This window comes from Poeciliopsis prolifica, unplaced genomic scaffold (genome assembly GCF_027474105.1).
Source record: "Poeciliopsis prolifica strain line A6 unplaced genomic scaffold, Auburn_PproV2 SCAFFOLD002, whole genome shotgun sequence".
Classification (NCBI taxonomy): domain Eukaryota; kingdom Metazoa; phylum Chordata; class Actinopteri; order Cyprinodontiformes; family Poeciliidae; genus Poeciliopsis; species Poeciliopsis prolifica.
This window is the reverse complement of record NW_026562377.1, coordinates 2,025,572-2,042,992: the sequence shown is the minus strand read 5'-3', so window position 1 is coordinate 2,042,992 and position 17,421 is coordinate 2,025,572. Positions and strand designations below refer to the sequence as shown.

The 17,421-nt window shown below is 38.2% G+C and overlaps 1 protein-coding gene across 5 annotated transcripts; it reads right to left on the bottom strand.

Annotated features, from left to right (window-relative positions):
• Positions 1 to 253: 253 nt before the first annotated feature.
• Positions 254 to 16,898, bottom strand: hps3 (HPS3 biogenesis of lysosomal organelles complex 2 subunit 1). Of its 5 annotated transcripts, XM_055057686.1 has the most exons (26): positions 16,826 to 16,898; positions 16,596 to 16,717; positions 15,957 to 16,110; positions 15,808 to 15,879; positions 14,500 to 14,593; positions 14,131 to 14,204; positions 13,693 to 13,905; positions 12,923 to 12,977; positions 12,581 to 12,669; positions 12,170 to 12,287; positions 11,854 to 12,007; positions 11,694 to 11,776; positions 10,686 to 10,848; positions 10,529 to 10,610; positions 9,523 to 9,680; positions 9,245 to 9,346; positions 6,534 to 6,642; positions 5,764 to 5,975; positions 5,185 to 5,362; positions 4,225 to 4,458; positions 3,387 to 3,581; positions 2,427 to 2,603; positions 2,240 to 2,344; positions 1,544 to 1,750; positions 1,376 to 1,463; positions 254 to 798 (listed from the first exon to the last, which is right to left on the bottom strand). In XM_055057686.1, exons 3-26 carry the CDS (start codon positions 16,005 to 16,007, stop codon positions 671 to 673), a joined length of 3,141 nt encoding a protein of 1,046 aa, XP_054913661.1. In that variant the 5' UTR covers positions 16,008 to 16,110; positions 16,596 to 16,717; positions 16,826 to 16,898; the 3' UTR covers positions 254 to 670. The 5 variants fall into 5 exon arrangements, with proteins under 5 accessions (XP_054913661.1, XP_054913653.1, XP_054913669.1 ...); XM_055057678.1 differs by lacking the exon at positions 16,596 to 16,717; XM_055057694.1 differs by lacking the exon at positions 16,596 to 16,717 and having other exon boundaries at positions 12,923 to 12,974.
• Between the last annotated feature and the right edge of the window lie 523 nt (positions 16,899 to 17,421).

The following is a 17,421-nucleotide window of genomic DNA, read 5'->3' as shown; positions in this document are numbered from 1 at the left end:
GGTCGTTCCCTGTAGACCAGGTCTCAGGATTTTTCCAGTAGCTAAACATACAAAAAGAAAAACTACATAAAAACTCCTTAAATCCAAATTTAGGCGTAATTTGCAAACCCAGTGCCTCCAAACGGGGTATGCATGTAGAAAGAGTCACAATCACAAGACATACTAATGTCTTGTGATTTACAGTAAAGTAGCCAAAATAATGAAGTTTTAACAAAATATTCAAAGAAATCAAAGCAAACTGCTTTTTTCAGAATGTAGTTTCAATAAAATGTTTATTTTCAATAAATACCAAAGAAAAAAAAGCTAAAAAAAGAGACTTTGTTCTCAACATTTCAACAAGACAACTCATATTTTAGATATTTACTCAGACATGAACGAAATGAAGCAGGAAATAAAGTTTGACAGGAATAAATGATAAATATTCACCAGTCTACGATTTCACAGCCATAAAACTGTTAAAAAGATTCTGATTTACACCAAGTACTTTAAAAATTCACATACTGAAATTCAGAAAAGTTGTTCCGACTCCACAGCAGCAGGAACAAGACGTCAAATGCTTGCTTTGCGTTTCCGTTTCTGCCGAGTCGGCGTCTCTCAGGCCGGCAGGCGTCTCTCAGGCCGGCAGGCGTCTCTCAGGCCGGCAGGCGTCTCTCAGGCCGGCAGGCGTCTCTCAGGCCGGCAGGCGCCTCTGGCTGCAGGTCAGCAGGTGAGGCAGGAAGTACGACGCCGAGCCGTCGTCCGGCAGGAGCTCCAGAAACTCTGCGGGGGTCGTCTCCATTGCAACCACCACCAGCGTCTCTGTGGGCACGGAGACCAGAGTCGATTATCTCTTCTGGTTTTATCCTTATCGCTTTATTTGTGTAAAAACGTTATTATGCTCCTAATCCTTTGATGTAAGCAAGTGACTGTAGGTGGGAAATTAGATATTTACATACACTGAACAAAAACATTTTTAATTTTTTTTGTCAAGTCAGACCAAACTTTTCTAAATTATTTCTGTTTGCTAAATGACAGAAAATGTGGCAAGAAGGTTTTTTTTAGAGATTTTTTAAAAAAAACTTTCCTCACCTTCAAAAGTTTACAAACATTTTTCCGGTATTTGTTTTTCCGCTCAGTGGGTTGAGAACCCAGAAATTTTATTCAAATAAGAGTAGAAATACTTCACAATGAAATTACTCAAGCAAAAAGTGCACCGTAGAAAAAATACTACTAAGCAAACACTTCTCAAAAAGTTACTTGAGCAAATGTAACCAGTTCCTCCCCAAGTGAATATTACAAATTGAGCTAATAAAATTAGCTGCAGCTCATGTTAAACTGTTTTGATAATCAGCTGATAGATTCAGGTTTTCTGCTACAGTTGGGACATTTTGTCCACCTGTCAGAGCTCCGAGCAGAACGCCGTCATCGGCGGCCGCTCGCGTCCGGCTGCACAGCTCAGGAAGAAGCTTCTGCCACCAGAGAGCCTGGAAGAAAACAGGAGAAAAAGTCAACAAAATGCTTTAAGAAAAGCAAACATACAGAATGAAGTGCATGAAGGACATGCCATGTGTTTGTCCTGCAGCTGGTGGTTGGCGTAGGCGATGATGGCCTGAGGACAGCGGTCCAACAGCCGCTCAATGCTGCTGCCATACTGCCCCCTTCTGGTGGCACAGAGGAGGTGCAGGCTGAAGCCCCACAGCGTTTCCTCAGTCAGACTCTCCAACAGAGGAGCAACGTTACCGATGGAGAGGGACGGACCGCACAGCAACGACTGCAGCAGCAGGGACAGTTAAATCAGTGTGACCTCATGACCTCATTCAGACAGCTACGGGAGGGGAGAAGGGCCACAAAGCAAGAGAAAATTTATCCTGACTTCAATCTCAGAATAATAACTCTGACTTCTGATTTTAAAGTGAGACTTTGAGGAAAATATGTCGAAATGTGGGGAAACAAACTGCAAAAGTTGGATGGAAAAAAGTCAAAATTCAGTGGAAAGAGGAAATTCTGAGGAAACGAGTCAGAAATTATCAACTCAAGTCAGAATTTGTCGATTAAAGCCAAAATTAATTTATTAAAGTATAATTAAAGTAAACTGTTTTTTTTCTAATAAAAAAATTTAAATCTAAAAAAACCTCAAGATTCTGAGAAAAAAAGCTGAATTTTGAGTTTAAAATCAGAATTCTGAGTTTAAAATTGGGTTTCTGAGAAAGTCCATTTTCGTGGCTCCACTCTTTTTTTATCCATCCTTTTATCTCCACACCTGCAGTTTGTGCAGCGCCTCCTGGTGTTGGTGGCTGGAACTGTGAGCTGGGTTCAGGACGGTGAGCCACGGGTAGAGGGCACCGTAATGAGAGCAGCAGCTGATCTGAAAGCAAAACACAGAGCAGGACTGAAGTGAAACCGCCAGAGGAAAAGCTCTCAGATCCAGACGGCGGCATAACCGTTACCAGGTCCTCCGCACTTTTCAGCGACTTGTGTTTTGTCGGGGATTCGCCGGCCGTCAGTCGGTCGATGTAAACCGAAGCGAGTCGGAACAGAAGCTCCTGAATGACGGCATCCTGGGAGGACGCCATGAGCATCGCCTCCCAAAAGTCCACCTGCAGGCTGCACTCACGTCCCAGCTCCTGCAAACCAAACAACATCAGAACCTCCAGAACATCTGGATCCGCAGCGTTCAGACAGGTCAGTGGTGTACGGCGCCCCTACAGGACGTGGGGGGTACTGTCCAAAAAAGAAAAATTCCTTCACAATAATGTATTTACTAGTCAGTTCATGCGGCATGTTGAATATCAAAGGTTTTTTGGCAACAATCTAAAGTTTTTCCATGATTGTTAATATTTCATTTGTCAGATTTCTTTTTGGATACAAACACACCACAAACTTCTGCACAAAATACCAAAGGCAAAGCAGCTCAAATATGAACTTTCCATCAATAGTGGAAGAGACAAACATGACAGGAACAGGAAGAGACGAAGAAAAACAAAACGGAACAGAGAGAAACAATGAAAAGGTTAAGAAACAAAGAAAAGAAATAGTAATAACAAACAAAACAGAACAAAAAGAAACAATGAAAGAAACAACAAAAAAAACAAAGGAAGAGACAAGCAAAAAGGAACAGAGAAGCAAAAATTAAAACAACGAAAGAAAAAAAACTTGAAAAAGAAACAATGAAATAGAATAAAAGAAAGAGAAAAAAGAAAATACGAAAAAACAAACAAAAGAAAGAAAGCAGTAGACATTGAAAGAAAGAAAGAATCAAACAAAAAAAACAAATAGACAAGAAATCCGCGAAAGAAACGAGCATAAAAAAAAGCAAATAAAGAAAAATATTTGGACTGTTTTTTTTTATTTTATTATAAAACAAATCCCCTCTGTGTCCACCAGGGGGCTCTGCAGCAGCGACGGACCTTAAAGACGTGATCAGCCGCCTCCAGCTGCACCTTGTTGTTCTCGTGTAGAGCCACCATGGCCGCCACCAGGAGTCCAGGCCGGGAGTCGGCCAGCTGGCCGGCCAACGCCGTCGGACCCACCTGAGGCCGCTTCCCTCCTCCAGCCTGCAGCAGCAACCGCGGCTCCTCGATGAACCCGTACACCAGCAGCAACTGAGCGCACAACAGAGTTCAACCCACATATTAAAGACTCTTTTGTAACTTTCTTTGAATTTAAAAGTTTAAACTTTACAAATAAGCTTTTGTAAGCAATCGTTACTTATTTTGTATTTTCATGAAAAGATTATTTTATTTTAATTATCTTTGAGAGTCAAGAGATTTTGATGATCAAAAACAAAAACATTATTTGATTTTGATAAATTCTTTAAAATTAATTGATTTATTTATTAAATTTTTTTTACCACGTTTTGAACTTGTAGCATCAGATTAACTTTTATCTACATCCAAGTTTTGAGAAATTGCAAGTTATTATTTTGTGCCAGAAGAGAAAAAAGCGAGAAGGAAACAAACCAGTGACTGCTGGCCTCTCGGAAAAAGTCTGGTTGTTTGGCAACAAAGATGCTCAACATTCAATTCAAACAAAAGGAACTGAAGGAGATTCGTTCTGCATCCCAGAGACGAACACATTTGGTCCAAAATGTAAAGATTTACTCAAGCACAGAAGGTCATGTGAATTCAATGAAAGTTACGCAAAAGTCTAAAAAAAAAGAAATAATTTTTTTATTCAAACAACTTAAAAAAGAACCGTTTGGTTTGATTAAACAGTGAGAAAGAACGTGTTTGAAGGATGACACACCTCGGCGTGTCGCTCCATCAGCTCCGTGCACCGCGCCACGTCGCCCAGGCGCAGCATCATGGTCGCCATGGTGATTGTCAGAGGCACCGACACGCCAGACGTTTCCTCCAGACGCTGTAAAATCTGCAGCGCTGCAGCCGGGTCCACGTTCATCATGCACGGGCTGGCGCACACGCTGACCAGCATCGAGGGCTCTGATTGGCTGAAAATTCTAGCGACCTCATCTGCGTCTTCCTGATTTGACACAAAGACAGAAAAACTCAGTTTTAGATTTTTTTTTTGCTTAACTTCATCCTTTTATGGGCTTAAAAGTGACCAATTATGCTTCTTAAACTGGATGGGATCAGTCTATGGGCTAATCAAAACATGTTTGTACAAAGTCATTCTTAGATAATGAGATTTTAGTCAATTTTATCTTTGAAAAGCAGAAGTGGAGCCTCCTGCACAACCAACAAGAATGCAGTAAGTGGTTTCTGGATGGGAAGTCAACAGCAAAATTCTTGTATCATCCAGCAGCCATTGTACAGAGCATACAGCGGTAAAACTAGCTGACCAAACAGGCTAAAACTGTACTTTGGTTGCTAACTGATGGACATAATTCTGCTGGGGTTGCTAGGTAACTGGACAGGTTTCACTGGGTTGCTAGGTAACTGGACAGGTTTCACTGGGTTGCTAGGTGACTGGCTGGGCTTCTGTTACATTCAGAAGGTTTTTGAAACAGCTCATTTTCCAGACACCAAAACACATTAATTTTATAATGGATAATTTTGTTTACACTTGGGTTGTTTTTAGTGGCAGTTGAGACCGAAATGAAAGAACAAAATGTGGATTTTACATAACAAAAAATAATTATTTCTTAAAATAGACATGATTCAGCAAATTCAAAGTGAGACATGACAGACACGTGAATAGATGTGACATTTGTCATCAAAATTCAGAGAGAATTGAAGGTTTTCATACCTGACTGAGGCTCTGGTCCGTTGTCTCTAACAGGTAATTCTTCAGATAAAACAGGAAACCGGGTCCGTAGGAGTGAGGGCTGCCTGGGAGTGGACGGTTTCTGGACATGACCTCGGTGACCGACAGGCCGGACATCCTGTAGTACGGCAAAGCAAGGTGGCAATCCTTCTGACTGCCCCTAGCAGGACGCAAAACAAGATTATTACTATAAACATTTTAAAATAAACTGACAAGATGGAACAAAAACAAAGTTCAGGAGGAATTTTATCTGTCGCTCTGACTATACTGGTGTAGCACTTTAGCATTAGCTTCCACTAATTACTGTGTTGGTGTAGCACCTTCGTGTTAGCAAAGCTAATGCCCTAGCGCTTTAGGGATAGCTCAGCACAATTTGTAGCTGGTGGTGCCCACCACTGATTAACACGAAACACAAGTTGCAAATAATGTGCGGTTTAATTGATGTGCTGATTGACAACTTATGTAATCCATCAAAATATAGAATGACAAGTTATTTTAAAAGACACGTGATGTGAGTTGAACACTGTGAATGAGTCTGAGCAGAGTTCAGAGCGCTGGTACCTGCTGAAACTGTCTCCAAGCTGGGCAGAGTTCTGTCTGAACGCCTCCTCCAGCTCCTCCCTGTACGACTGGGCGGCCATCTTACTGACGCCTTCGCTGGCCTGCCGCTCCTCCAGCAGGGAGGAGCGCAGCAGGAGGTGGGCTTCACTGAGGAGGTGACGAAGACTCAAGCCCTGTGGGTTCGTCTCTGCGTAGCGTTGGCTGTACTCAACCTGGCACACAGAAACAAGACAATCCTAAAAACTCAAAATGACCCAAACAAATAAATACCTGCGCAGTTATTAAACAAAGAGAACAGCTGATTCTCAGAACATGCCATTATATGTGTGAATATTTATTCATTTTAGGGCTGGACAATAAATCAATAATATATATTGATAGATACGCACTGCATTCTGGGGGATGTAGGCAGAGGAAATGCTTTAACTGTTCAATCTCTCACGGCTAGCTAAGCTAGGAAAGATCATGCCAGCAGTTTGGTAATATTTTAGATATTTAAAACAAAATACTCGCCAACAATTATGGATTATTGATTGATATGAAATTCTTACATCATCAAGCGCTGAACTATTTATTTATTTTAAACAACAAAAAGTGAAAACAGAAGAAAAATAATAAGACAAACTGACACAAATTTTTACACAACTTGTTCGAAAAGGAGCTTAACCTCATATTCTAATATACAGAAACTCTTCTGTTTGTTAAATTATTATAATACTGTGAATTCTAATCATATTTATGATGGTTATTTCAGAGAGTTTTGTTGTTACCATCTCCTGATAGAGCGTGATGGGCGGTACGGTGTCGACAACATACAGATTCCACCCGTGTCCAGCAGGACTGGTTTCTTTGGGGGGTGAGATGACCCACCTCCTGCTCCTGAGGTCAGAAACAGGAAACAAATGTCAGAAACACAGAACACCATGAAAATCTGGGAAATCCTTCGCTTGTTATCCTTCCATCTAATCCCAAACATTTCCAAAGAAGTGTTTCTTCTTCGAATATATCCATTTGGAAACTAGTCAGCTGTTTAGCGTTCATTTTAATAAAAACTAAGTATTACAACTGAAGAAGCAGAATCATTTCTTTAGTTTGTGAACGATGCATAACAGATAACCAAATCTTATGGATCTGCGCCATGCAAACTCTGAAACTGACTCCCTTTTATTTTATTATTAAACAAAACATCAGAAAAAACAAAAAGAGATAATCTGTGTTGCAATTAAACTATTTGAATCGCCCACTTTGGAAACAGAGGGGAAAAAAAGACCTAATAACTTTGGAAAAAAAACTCAGTTAAAATTTCCCAAAAACATCACAACACACATCAACCACTTGTATGATCCGAAAATGAATAAAAACCACTGGGTTTCACTTCGCTGTACAGCTAGCAGTAAAACAAACTAAAATGATCTCTTCTGGCAGAAGAAATAAACACTACAGACATAATTAATGTAGAAATAACATGGCAAACTTAGTCTACAGGTTATGTAAAGTGATAATTCTGTTGTATAAAACAAAATAATAATAATAATTTGAACATTTGAGTTTCAGCAGGCAGTTTTTACTTTTAGCTACATATGGTAAAACTGGATATATATCTGGCACTTATAAATGTACTTATTGTTTTACTATTAATCCCTCCTCTGACTGGTTTTATGCATTAACTAGTTATAATTTATACCTAAATGATAAAAGTAAATGATTAATAAATTAATCTGAAGAAAACCTTTTCCTCTTAAAAAAAGAAAAAAAAATCTACTTAATTTTTTTTTTTAATCAACAAACTGATTTACATTTTCCATAAAATTTTGTTCAAAATTGCCAAAACTTGGGTAAATTATGCATTTTTTTTTTCAAAAGCAAATAAGAGTCCAAATTGTTTTCATTAAACATCTCGTTTTATGAGACATGCATGTGAAACACAAATGTAAAGAAAGTCTTTACTGTTATTGTGATCTTTACTGCAATCACAACTAACACTTTCAGTAAGAATCTCTCTGAATCCATGCAATTAAAAACAACAAGAGAGCAACAGAGCAGTTAGTCTACAGTTAGTCAGCATGTTAACATGACGTAGCAGAGCATCTGTTCTATAGAGGATCTGTGTATTGATCCAAAAACTGCTTTTGGTCAGAAATCTGAAGCGGGGGTGTCCAAACTTTTTATCAAAATCAAGTCAAATGTTTTCATGGTGGAAGAAAGTGAAAAAAATCTGGCAATTTATACATTTGATCTTAAATTTTTTATTTTATTTGCTTTAATTCTAAACTTAAAAATATCTATATTTTTATGATTCTTGTTTTTCATGAGGACTTGTATCATAAACAGCATTTGGGTCACTTTCGTTCAAAAAACATGTAATATTTGGAGGACTTTAATAGCTTAAATAAAGGTTGATGCAGAAAAGTCTCTGGAAAAAGACTTATAAACACCTGGTTTTAAAAGGACGAATACTTTGTTGTTCTTAACATTTTCCATTGTAAGAAAAATGCTTGTATTTTAAATTTAACCCTGATTACAAATAAAAAATTTCCATCTGTATCAAGCTGCACTCTGTCCAGAGGCCACAAACGGCCCCCGTACCTCATATTGGACACCCCAAGTTAAAAAACCCCATGAAGGTTGTTGGTTTGATTTCTTGCTTATTTTTGTCAATTTTGAAAAAACATATTTTAAAATAGATTTCAAAATAAAAATATATTAACATTCGGAAATTAAAGAACTTCTTTTTCAAGAAAAAATCAAATTGGGAAATTAAAAAACCTCTAAAAATTCTGGTTAAATTCGTTAATACAACAGAAATCTCATTTCAGTTTACACTTTCACTTTGTATTAGTTTGCTCACACTGGGTGCAGTTAGGCGAGTTTAGTTTAAATCTCTAAACAGGTCTGGTTGTCTCTTTCAGGCCACGCTGCAGCATTGCACACAAAATGTAAACGTATATTTAAACTTTAATAATTAAGGCACAAAGAAACTGAACCAATAAAGACCAGAAGCAAAGATTTTTATATGTATATTAAATCTCAAGGAAAAAAAAAGAGAAGATTTTTCCAAAGTAAATCTTGTGATTGTCGAAACATGAATGTTGTCACGTAGAAAACAGGATCAGTAGCTGCTTTTCCATTAATCAGAATTGCGCAAATTGAAATTACAAAAATAAATTTGTTTAACGGAAACTAGAATTTAGAAAAAAAAAAGTTTATGATTTCGCAGAATTGTGTTTTTCTTAACATTATTGACAAAGATTTGTGCATTAGAAAACGCAGCTACTTTCTCACATCACCAGAAAACAAACCCTGTCATCGAGAGAAAACAGAAATGGCCGTTCCCCAGTTTCTCTTAAAAACAAACTGACTTCTTTAAAAACAACAACTGGTGTAAAGATGAAAGTTTTCGTATTTTTGCAAAGCAGCTTGACCTGAAAATGACAACCAACTCCCCAGTGGGTCTTGCTGGCTGGGTTGGGGTTTGTCTTACAGGAAGGGATGTGACAGGAGGTTCTCCAGAGCTGGTGTGGTTGCGGGATCGATTCCCACCGCAAGGAAAATACCAGTCAGCATGTTGTGCTCTTTCAAATTGCTAAAATCACAACACATACGTACAATAAAGAGATTTACAAATGCCTGTGGGGACTACTACTGTTTAGAATCTCGTATAACAAGTTAATGCGATATTTGATTTTAAAAATGGAAGATACTGAATGATACCAAACCCAAAACGTGTGTCGGTTTGGATGCAACGTTCGTGAAACCTACAGGCCCCGGCGCTGTGTGTGGCGTTCCGTTTCCTCTGGTGCTTCTACGTCAGCAGTGGAGAGGAGGACAACATGGCGGCCGTAGACACACAGCGATCGCAGACCAATAAATAACTGCATTCTGAGCGCGCACACCTCCAGGCTGCACGGCGGACAAGCCTGTAAAACACAAACAGGAGTTCCTCTCACTGATGCTCACAATGTCCTCCAAAAGACATTAGGATCACAAAACAGACATTTAAGCAGGGGAGGGAACACATCTATTAATCTGCTGGTAGTTGTGCTAAATTTTCACTTAGGACTTTGCTAACATAAAAACAGTTTTGCGCACGTCGTTTACTCTTTTTCGTACCTTTAAAGCATAAATTTACTTGTTCAACAATCAAATTGAAGTTAGCTATTTAGCATTAGCTTCCACTAAACACCTTGTTGATGTATTGTTTTTAGCGTTAGCATCATGTTTATGACTAGTAATTTAAAGTTAGCACACCAACCTTTTAGTTAGCAGCACCCAACGATTAATTTAAGTAAAACATTTGATTTAAAATAAAGTTTGACTTCTGTGTTTGACGTCATGTAATTTGAATAGAAGTTAGCGCTTTAGCATTAGTTTCTGCTAAATACTGCATTGGTGAACTGCTAAAGTGCTAGCAGAACTAAGCTTTTAGTTAGTGATGCTTCCTATTGCATTTACATAAGAGAGTTGAACAACATGAAACCAGCCCATCAGAAGCCTGAAGATCTGCGACATCACAAGCTTGGCTTTCATGAATTTTTTAAATGGATAAAAATGATAATGTTTATCAAATGTAGAAAAAAAGAACAAAAATGTACATTTTGTTAAGCAAACAAAAATATTTTAGAATGGAGTTTTTGCCCAATTTAGTGTCAAAACGTTTTTACAGTGCATGTAAACATTTGGTGTGAAATTTAAAAAAGACCAAAACAACCAAAATTGTATAATCATAATTTATTGTCCTAAATAAAGTAAATAAATGGAGTCAAACCTTCATGGTGGTGTCAATGTAGGGGTCTTCAACCCTGGCTGCGAGTGCGGCACAACGCACCGTAAACGACTGCAGCGCATTCCTGCAACCATAAAATACTGGTGAAATAAGTCAAACGTTTACATTTCATGTTGAAAATTCAGGCCTTGAAACGCACCTGGTTATGACGTGCAACAGGTGATCTGTGAGCACCGCCTGCAGCACCTTCTCTGGATACTGATAGGTGGAGAGGAGCTCAACCCCGCCCCTCAGACTGTAGAGGTATCCCGCCGTGGGAAGAGAGAAGAAGCAGAACATGCAGGCCGGTTCGTCCTGCTTACCTGGAGGCAGAGAAATTATTTTACAATTAATCAGTTTTCAAAAGCCTCAGTAACGGATCCCGTGTGGCTCTTTATTATATTAATTTTTAAAATTGATTAAAAATTTTGATTCTGTGATAATACTGAGATTTCCCACACTCCCTGAAGGCAGCGTAAAGGTGGCGAAGTTTTGTTAAGGTAGCGCTACGAGTCTGCAGTAGTTGTGACTTCAGGTGACAGATGGGAGCTGTAAAAATAAAACGACTGTCTCTGAAAGTTTAAATGAATATTTGTCGATGTGTGTCAGATCGGCTGTGTTGACCTTTAACCCCAGATAATATAAAGACGTTCTGCTGCAGGTTAAAGGCTTAAACTTCGAGTGAGTTTTTATTAAGTGACTTAAATGCTTGATTATTAATTAGGTGTAGAAGTTTTCTGGCTGATCGCAGATTCCTGATCTTTAAAAAGTCTCACCTGCTGATTCTGATTCTTTTTGTTTGAAATGTCGCCAAATACAGCAAGAAAGAAAATCTTGAACAAACTTCCGGAAAATTGCAAAACAGCCGAAACCTTAGATTAAAAACTAAAAATCCTGAAATGTGCCGTACAAATAAAAATTGAGAAGTGGTGACTATTAACTGCACACACATAGACATGACCTGGAGGGCGGGGCTCCCAGTCAAACCTCTCCAAAAGGAGACCATTGGAGGACAGCAGTTGATTTTTTTTTTACCTTAGCTCAGGTAGATCACTGATCTACCAAAATTAATGAAATCGACGCATCTAATTTGAATGCTTATATTAAATGTGTGGTTAGGCTGAGCAGGAAGTTTTTTAAATGGGGCTGTCGTGCCGCTGGTACTTACTGGTGAACATGGGGTGGAGCTGCAGCGAGTGGAGCTGAATCTCCTCCACACTGCAGCCTTGAAAGAACTCTGGAGAAAAACGCCTGCAGAAGCAAAAAGTCCAGGTCACTATCAAGAAACATCGTCACAACGCCACGTTGTTCAAACAACAGAAAAGCACCTGAACAGAAGGTAGGAGAGCGTGTAGCGCCTCCCGTCCTCCAGGCCGGTCTGCTCCACACTGACGGGGACGTCGCAGGTTCTGGCTCGGTCCCCCAGCAGCTCCTGGTGCTTCGGAACCAGCAGGAAGTCGCTCTGCTCTTCTGAATAATCCTCTAAACATGCAAACACAGAATCCATCAGGGCTGGAAGAAACAGATGAAGAATAAGAATCTCATATCGATTAGTTATTGATTAGTTGTCTTAATATCTGCCAAACTGGCGATCGGACCATTCCTCTGGAAATGAAACGTTGTGGATGAGAGGTTTGATTTTACCACTTTTAAAGGAATCTGATGGCTCCTCTTCGCCTGTGGGCTCGGCCGTTGCTTCCAGTTTCAGAACCAGAACTTCCAGCTCAGCCTGGACTGCCACGTAACTTCCACACAGCGCCACCTAAAGGGGAAAGCAAACAAAGCTTCAACAGTTTCAATGTTTGCAACAATAAAGCCAAACAAACTGAGTCAAAAGAGGCATGTAAGTACTTAGATGCTAATTTTGTACATCTTAAATTCATAGTTTAAAATAAATAAGTGCATTTATTACTGAAATATGTAATATATAAAAATATACATTAAAATACATATTAAAAACTGAGTAAAACTGAGCAACAACTCAAAGCTATTAAAACTGTAATATGAAATTTATATTAGAAAATGGTAATCACAAAAAAAAGAGAGTTAAAGTACCTGCTTAGGAGTAATTTTGGAGAGATGCAGGATGACCGAACGTTCAAAGTCCAAGACAGAAAGTTCCTGATTTTGACAAGAAGTTTGACCTGTAATTTAAAAATTAATACATAAAAATAAAACATCAGTTGAGCCACAGCAGCAAACAGACAAAATGGAAAAGCTAACGTAAAATAATTTACATCCATATCCTCACAGTGTCGTAAAGAGCTCAAGCTTTAAACATGTTTGACAATCGTTTCATTTCTTGATTCATATATGAATTTATAACGACTGATGAAGTAAGATCTGCTCTTTTGTGTGTTCAGGTTTTAAAATGTCTAAAGCAAAATGTTAAATTACCTGGACTCTGACTGCAGCTCTGCTCTGAGTTGGACCAGGAGCTCTGGAGGTTCTGCTGGGATTAACAGATTGAATATTTAAAATTATTCCAAAATAATAATTTTATTATTATTATTTTGGAAATAAGGGTTTATTTTGGAAATAAATTCAATAAATCTGTCTGAGCCAAGGAACAAGTTAAACAGGAATCCTGAAAGACAACAAACATCTGAATAACATTTGCCGCAAATCAACTTATGCAAGTATGTACATGTAAAACACGAGTGTCCAAAGTGTGGGGCTGGGGCCATTTGTGGCCCTTGGAACTGTTTTAAGGTGCAAATTTGACCCTGTAGTGGCACTTCGTAATTTGTTTTAGTGTGAAGATTTAAATTGCAAATTTAATTCTAGCTTTTCTTCAATGGAAAGTGTGAGGCACAAATTATTTTATAAGGCCTAAAAGCATTCAGTGAATTTTTACTCAAAAAGACTAAAGCACATAAATTCTTCCATTAAACTTGGTAAATAGCACAACTGAGCTTTTTTTTTTAAACTTCTTATTTTTATGCTGGGAATAAACTAAAAGATTTTTCACACCAAATAAACTAAAAAAAAAAAAAAAAAAAAAGACCCAATACTTTTCTGTGCTGAGCAAATTCAATAAAAAATTTGCATTTTAAGTTGTAAAAACAGTAAGGAGTATTTTCCACTTTGTGATTCCGGCCCATTTTACAACACATCTGGACACCACTGACCTAAACACACCATCCAACTGTGGTCAGGATTGTTACCAGGTTCTGCTGGGTGTGTCGCCTCAAGGCGAAAAGAACCAGCGTGTTCTCGCAGCCCACCAGGAGGTCTCCAGTCACCGCGCAGCATGCCAGGGACACGGGATGCTCCGACAGCGGGATCTCGATGATCTCCATCTGCACTCCGCCCCAGACTGATGCGCCGCGAATCAAGTGGCCCAGTAAACGCACCCCAATACGGGACTTCTCCTCCGCCTGAACAGAAAGCAACAACCGTCTCATCAAACCAGGCTGAGCATCTTACAGAAGCCAAAACAGAGATGACTGTCAGCATCTGAATGCACCACATGGCATTAAACAAGCACCTGAATGCACCACGGTGCATTTCTAATAACTGGTCATTCCCCAGTTCCATTTATACCAAAAAGGTAAAAATTATGTTCAAATATTAACTATTTAAGGAAAAAATAAGCAGCATACCTGGTGCCGCCAGTTTGTGTAAACCCTCAGATAGGTGGCGCTGTTTTTTTCTTCTATGGTTACCAAGTAGTCTCCTGAAAGAAGCAATCAGAGGCATTATGATTAATTACTCTGTCATTTGGCATTTTCCAAACAACTGCTTTGCAAAAGCACTGGGGGAGGAAAAAAGAAAGATGGCTGCCTAAAGAAAGAATGTCTTCAAAAAGCATTTACACACCTCCATCATCTCCATGTATTCTCACTTTAACCCCTCAAACTTAAATACATTGAAACAAAAATGAAAAGTAAGTTCTCTAAGCTTGCTGTTCTCTAAAGAAGTGTGCATAATTTTCTGGGAAAAGACAGGAGAGAGAGAGCAAGCGACCGAACCGATGGAGCTGTGCTGGATCCTCCTCACGGTGCCCATGCTAGCAAAACGGCATATGAGAGGGCAGCCCTCTGTTTCCAAATTGTACACCTCCACCTGGGTCCAGTTAAAACACAGATATTAATATCCTTTACAAATACTAACAGTCAGATAAAGCATCACTCTCAAGAGCAGTTAGGTAGCTAGCTAGTTAGCAACGACGCGCTAGCCAGCTAGTTAGCTAGTACTAACTAGATAGCTAGCTCCATAGCTAGCATCGTCGCGCTAGCTAGTTAAGTAAACTTTATTAATCCCGCCATGGGGGACATTTAGTAAAGTTCAGTCAAAAAGCAAAACATTTTCTCAGTAATCTCAGAAATATTCTATAAAAAACAAGAACATTTCTGAGCTCCAAAAGTAAAACAAGATTTGCAGAAAAAACTCAGAAATTTTAAAGTTTTTTTTCCAGAAAATTTTCTAAAATTAATCTAAAAATGTTTTGGTGCAAATGCACTCCTCCATTTTGTTCTGTCTACAATGGCCCAAATACTCCATCACACTCAGCAAATGACCATTTACAATAAACAACTCACAAAAAAACATAACATGTAAAAATAACTAAAACCTATATGTAACTGGGTCTATATTAATAGTTATATATTTACACAAAAATGTTTTCTTTAATGCATTTGTCAGTTTTCATCTGGCTGTTCTTGTGTTCTTCTGTCTCAGTTATGGGGGGTTTGGTCCTCCAGCTCTGCCTCACTTTCTTCTTTTGTTCAGGGTCCTCCAGAATTATTACAATATGAAGTTATTCATTTCCTCTTCCCTTTTGTTATTTGTTCCACTGGGAAGAGGCACGTTTTGTGGTCCATTGGTACCCTTTCATTCATATTCTTCAAATGTTTATTTTTCCATCTGTGCTGATTATATGTGTTTGAATATTTTCATTTGAGTTATTACTCCTTTATAACATTGTTATGTTGTATAGATTGGGCTGGAGAACTGGAGCACATGTTATGTGCTAATGCTAATATCTCCCGATTGACAGATCAATAAACGCAGACTGCCTCCAAACCCAGACTTGATGCTTTGTGGTTCATCCGATCACCACACACACAACGCAGAAGTCCACCGGTCACATATACACCATATATACAATTTATTTTTAAAAAAGAACCTGTGAAATTGCACCTAATAAAATAATGTTTATATATTTATTCAGCTACGCTTGAATGAATATATCTACAATGAACAGAATGTTTTGTCTTTATTTCCAACACTTTGTCACAAATAAGACAGGATAAAAATGGGGAATACTTTAATTGTACCTTGCATCCTCCTGTTGTCACAACAAACAGCGCTCCGCCTCCACAGCACACGAGTCCAGGTTCCTGTTCCACCTGAGCAACATGTTGAAGAAGTGTTGTTTTTTCGTTTGTTTTTGTTATTTGATCTGGCTCAGCATCAGTTCATTTACCTGCACAATCTGCTGTGAAGTGAAAGGATGGCAGTTGTAGACATGCACCATGTTTGCTCCGAGTTTGAAGATGTAAATTTAAATACAAACTGCTGTTCTTTCCACTCTGTTTGGTTAAACTACTCTTCTGCAGACTTCATCCATTGGAATACAGCTGGAAAATAACAATCGATAGGAAAATCTCATCATATTCACTGATCAAATTCAGAACTTCCATTGACATATTGAAGAAATTAGACAGCAAAAATGCTTTTTTTTATTGTTGCAGTTCTGAAATATTCAATACATTAAAAGTATCAAAACTAAGAACTAAAATATTTGCAGACGATAAACTCTGATTCATTGTTTTGAGCTAAAAACGAAGAAAATCAGACGGTGGTCAGGTCGTTTTGCTGCATAAATCATTTTCTGTTAGAGGTAAAACTACTACCTCAATGGAAGACCCTGTAGCACAGTTAATTTATCCTTTGGTCATCAAGAAATATTAAAATCAGAAAAAAAATCTATCATAATTTACATAATATGGGAAAGCTGCTAAAATAATTAAATCCTCATTATCATTTACATCTTTAAAGAATAAATTTAGTCCAAACTTTTCACCATTATTATTATTATTGCCAATATCAAAACAGAACGAACCCTGCAGTTTCTGGGCGTTGAAGCTAAAACCTAGTTGAGCTTATTGGCTGCAGAAGATGAATGTCTTCACTAATCGATATCACATGCTGAGGTCTTGTGAGCAGCAGCAGCAGCTCTGCTTCCTTAAAATAAACCCAAACAGTCAGTTACATCACCACTGCACTCCCATTCCGGTTCTAAATCATCTTTTACATACAATAAAAGTCGTAGTAGCGAACTAAAGTACTTACATTATTGTTACGAGCTTCGCTTTTTCCGTCTTCCTCATGCCGTTTATTGATTTCATGTGAAACAGGAAGAGAGCTGACAATAACAACGAAGAGCCCGCCCTCTCTTGATTCTGATTGGCTCTTCAGGCTGATAACTTCCTTTGATTGGTTTAACTATTTAACGACCAAAGTAAGTTTTGTGTTATTTGGTTGTTTATTAAAAATATATCTTGGGTACATTTAGACTGTCTTTCAGTTTTCCTGTAAACAATCTTTGGCTTCCTTTGCTTTTCATATTTGCTGTTATTGTTCTATTTAAACAGTATATTGTTACTAGAAGTTGCCTATTTTCTGTTTTAATGCACATTAGTTGAATAACCTACTGTAAAAACTCACTTCAAAACGTTGACGTTGAAAAACATTTGATTTGTTTTTGCCTGATTTGGTTATTTTCTAATTATCACTCTGGAAAATCTTTAGTTTAGTCTTCAAAAGTTTTGTGTCTGATTATATAATTTATAAATTATATTCTACTGACTCAACAGTAATCCATTGTATCCATTTTACAGGCATGTTGGATTTTTTTTAAATGTTTGTTTGATTTATTTTATACCACC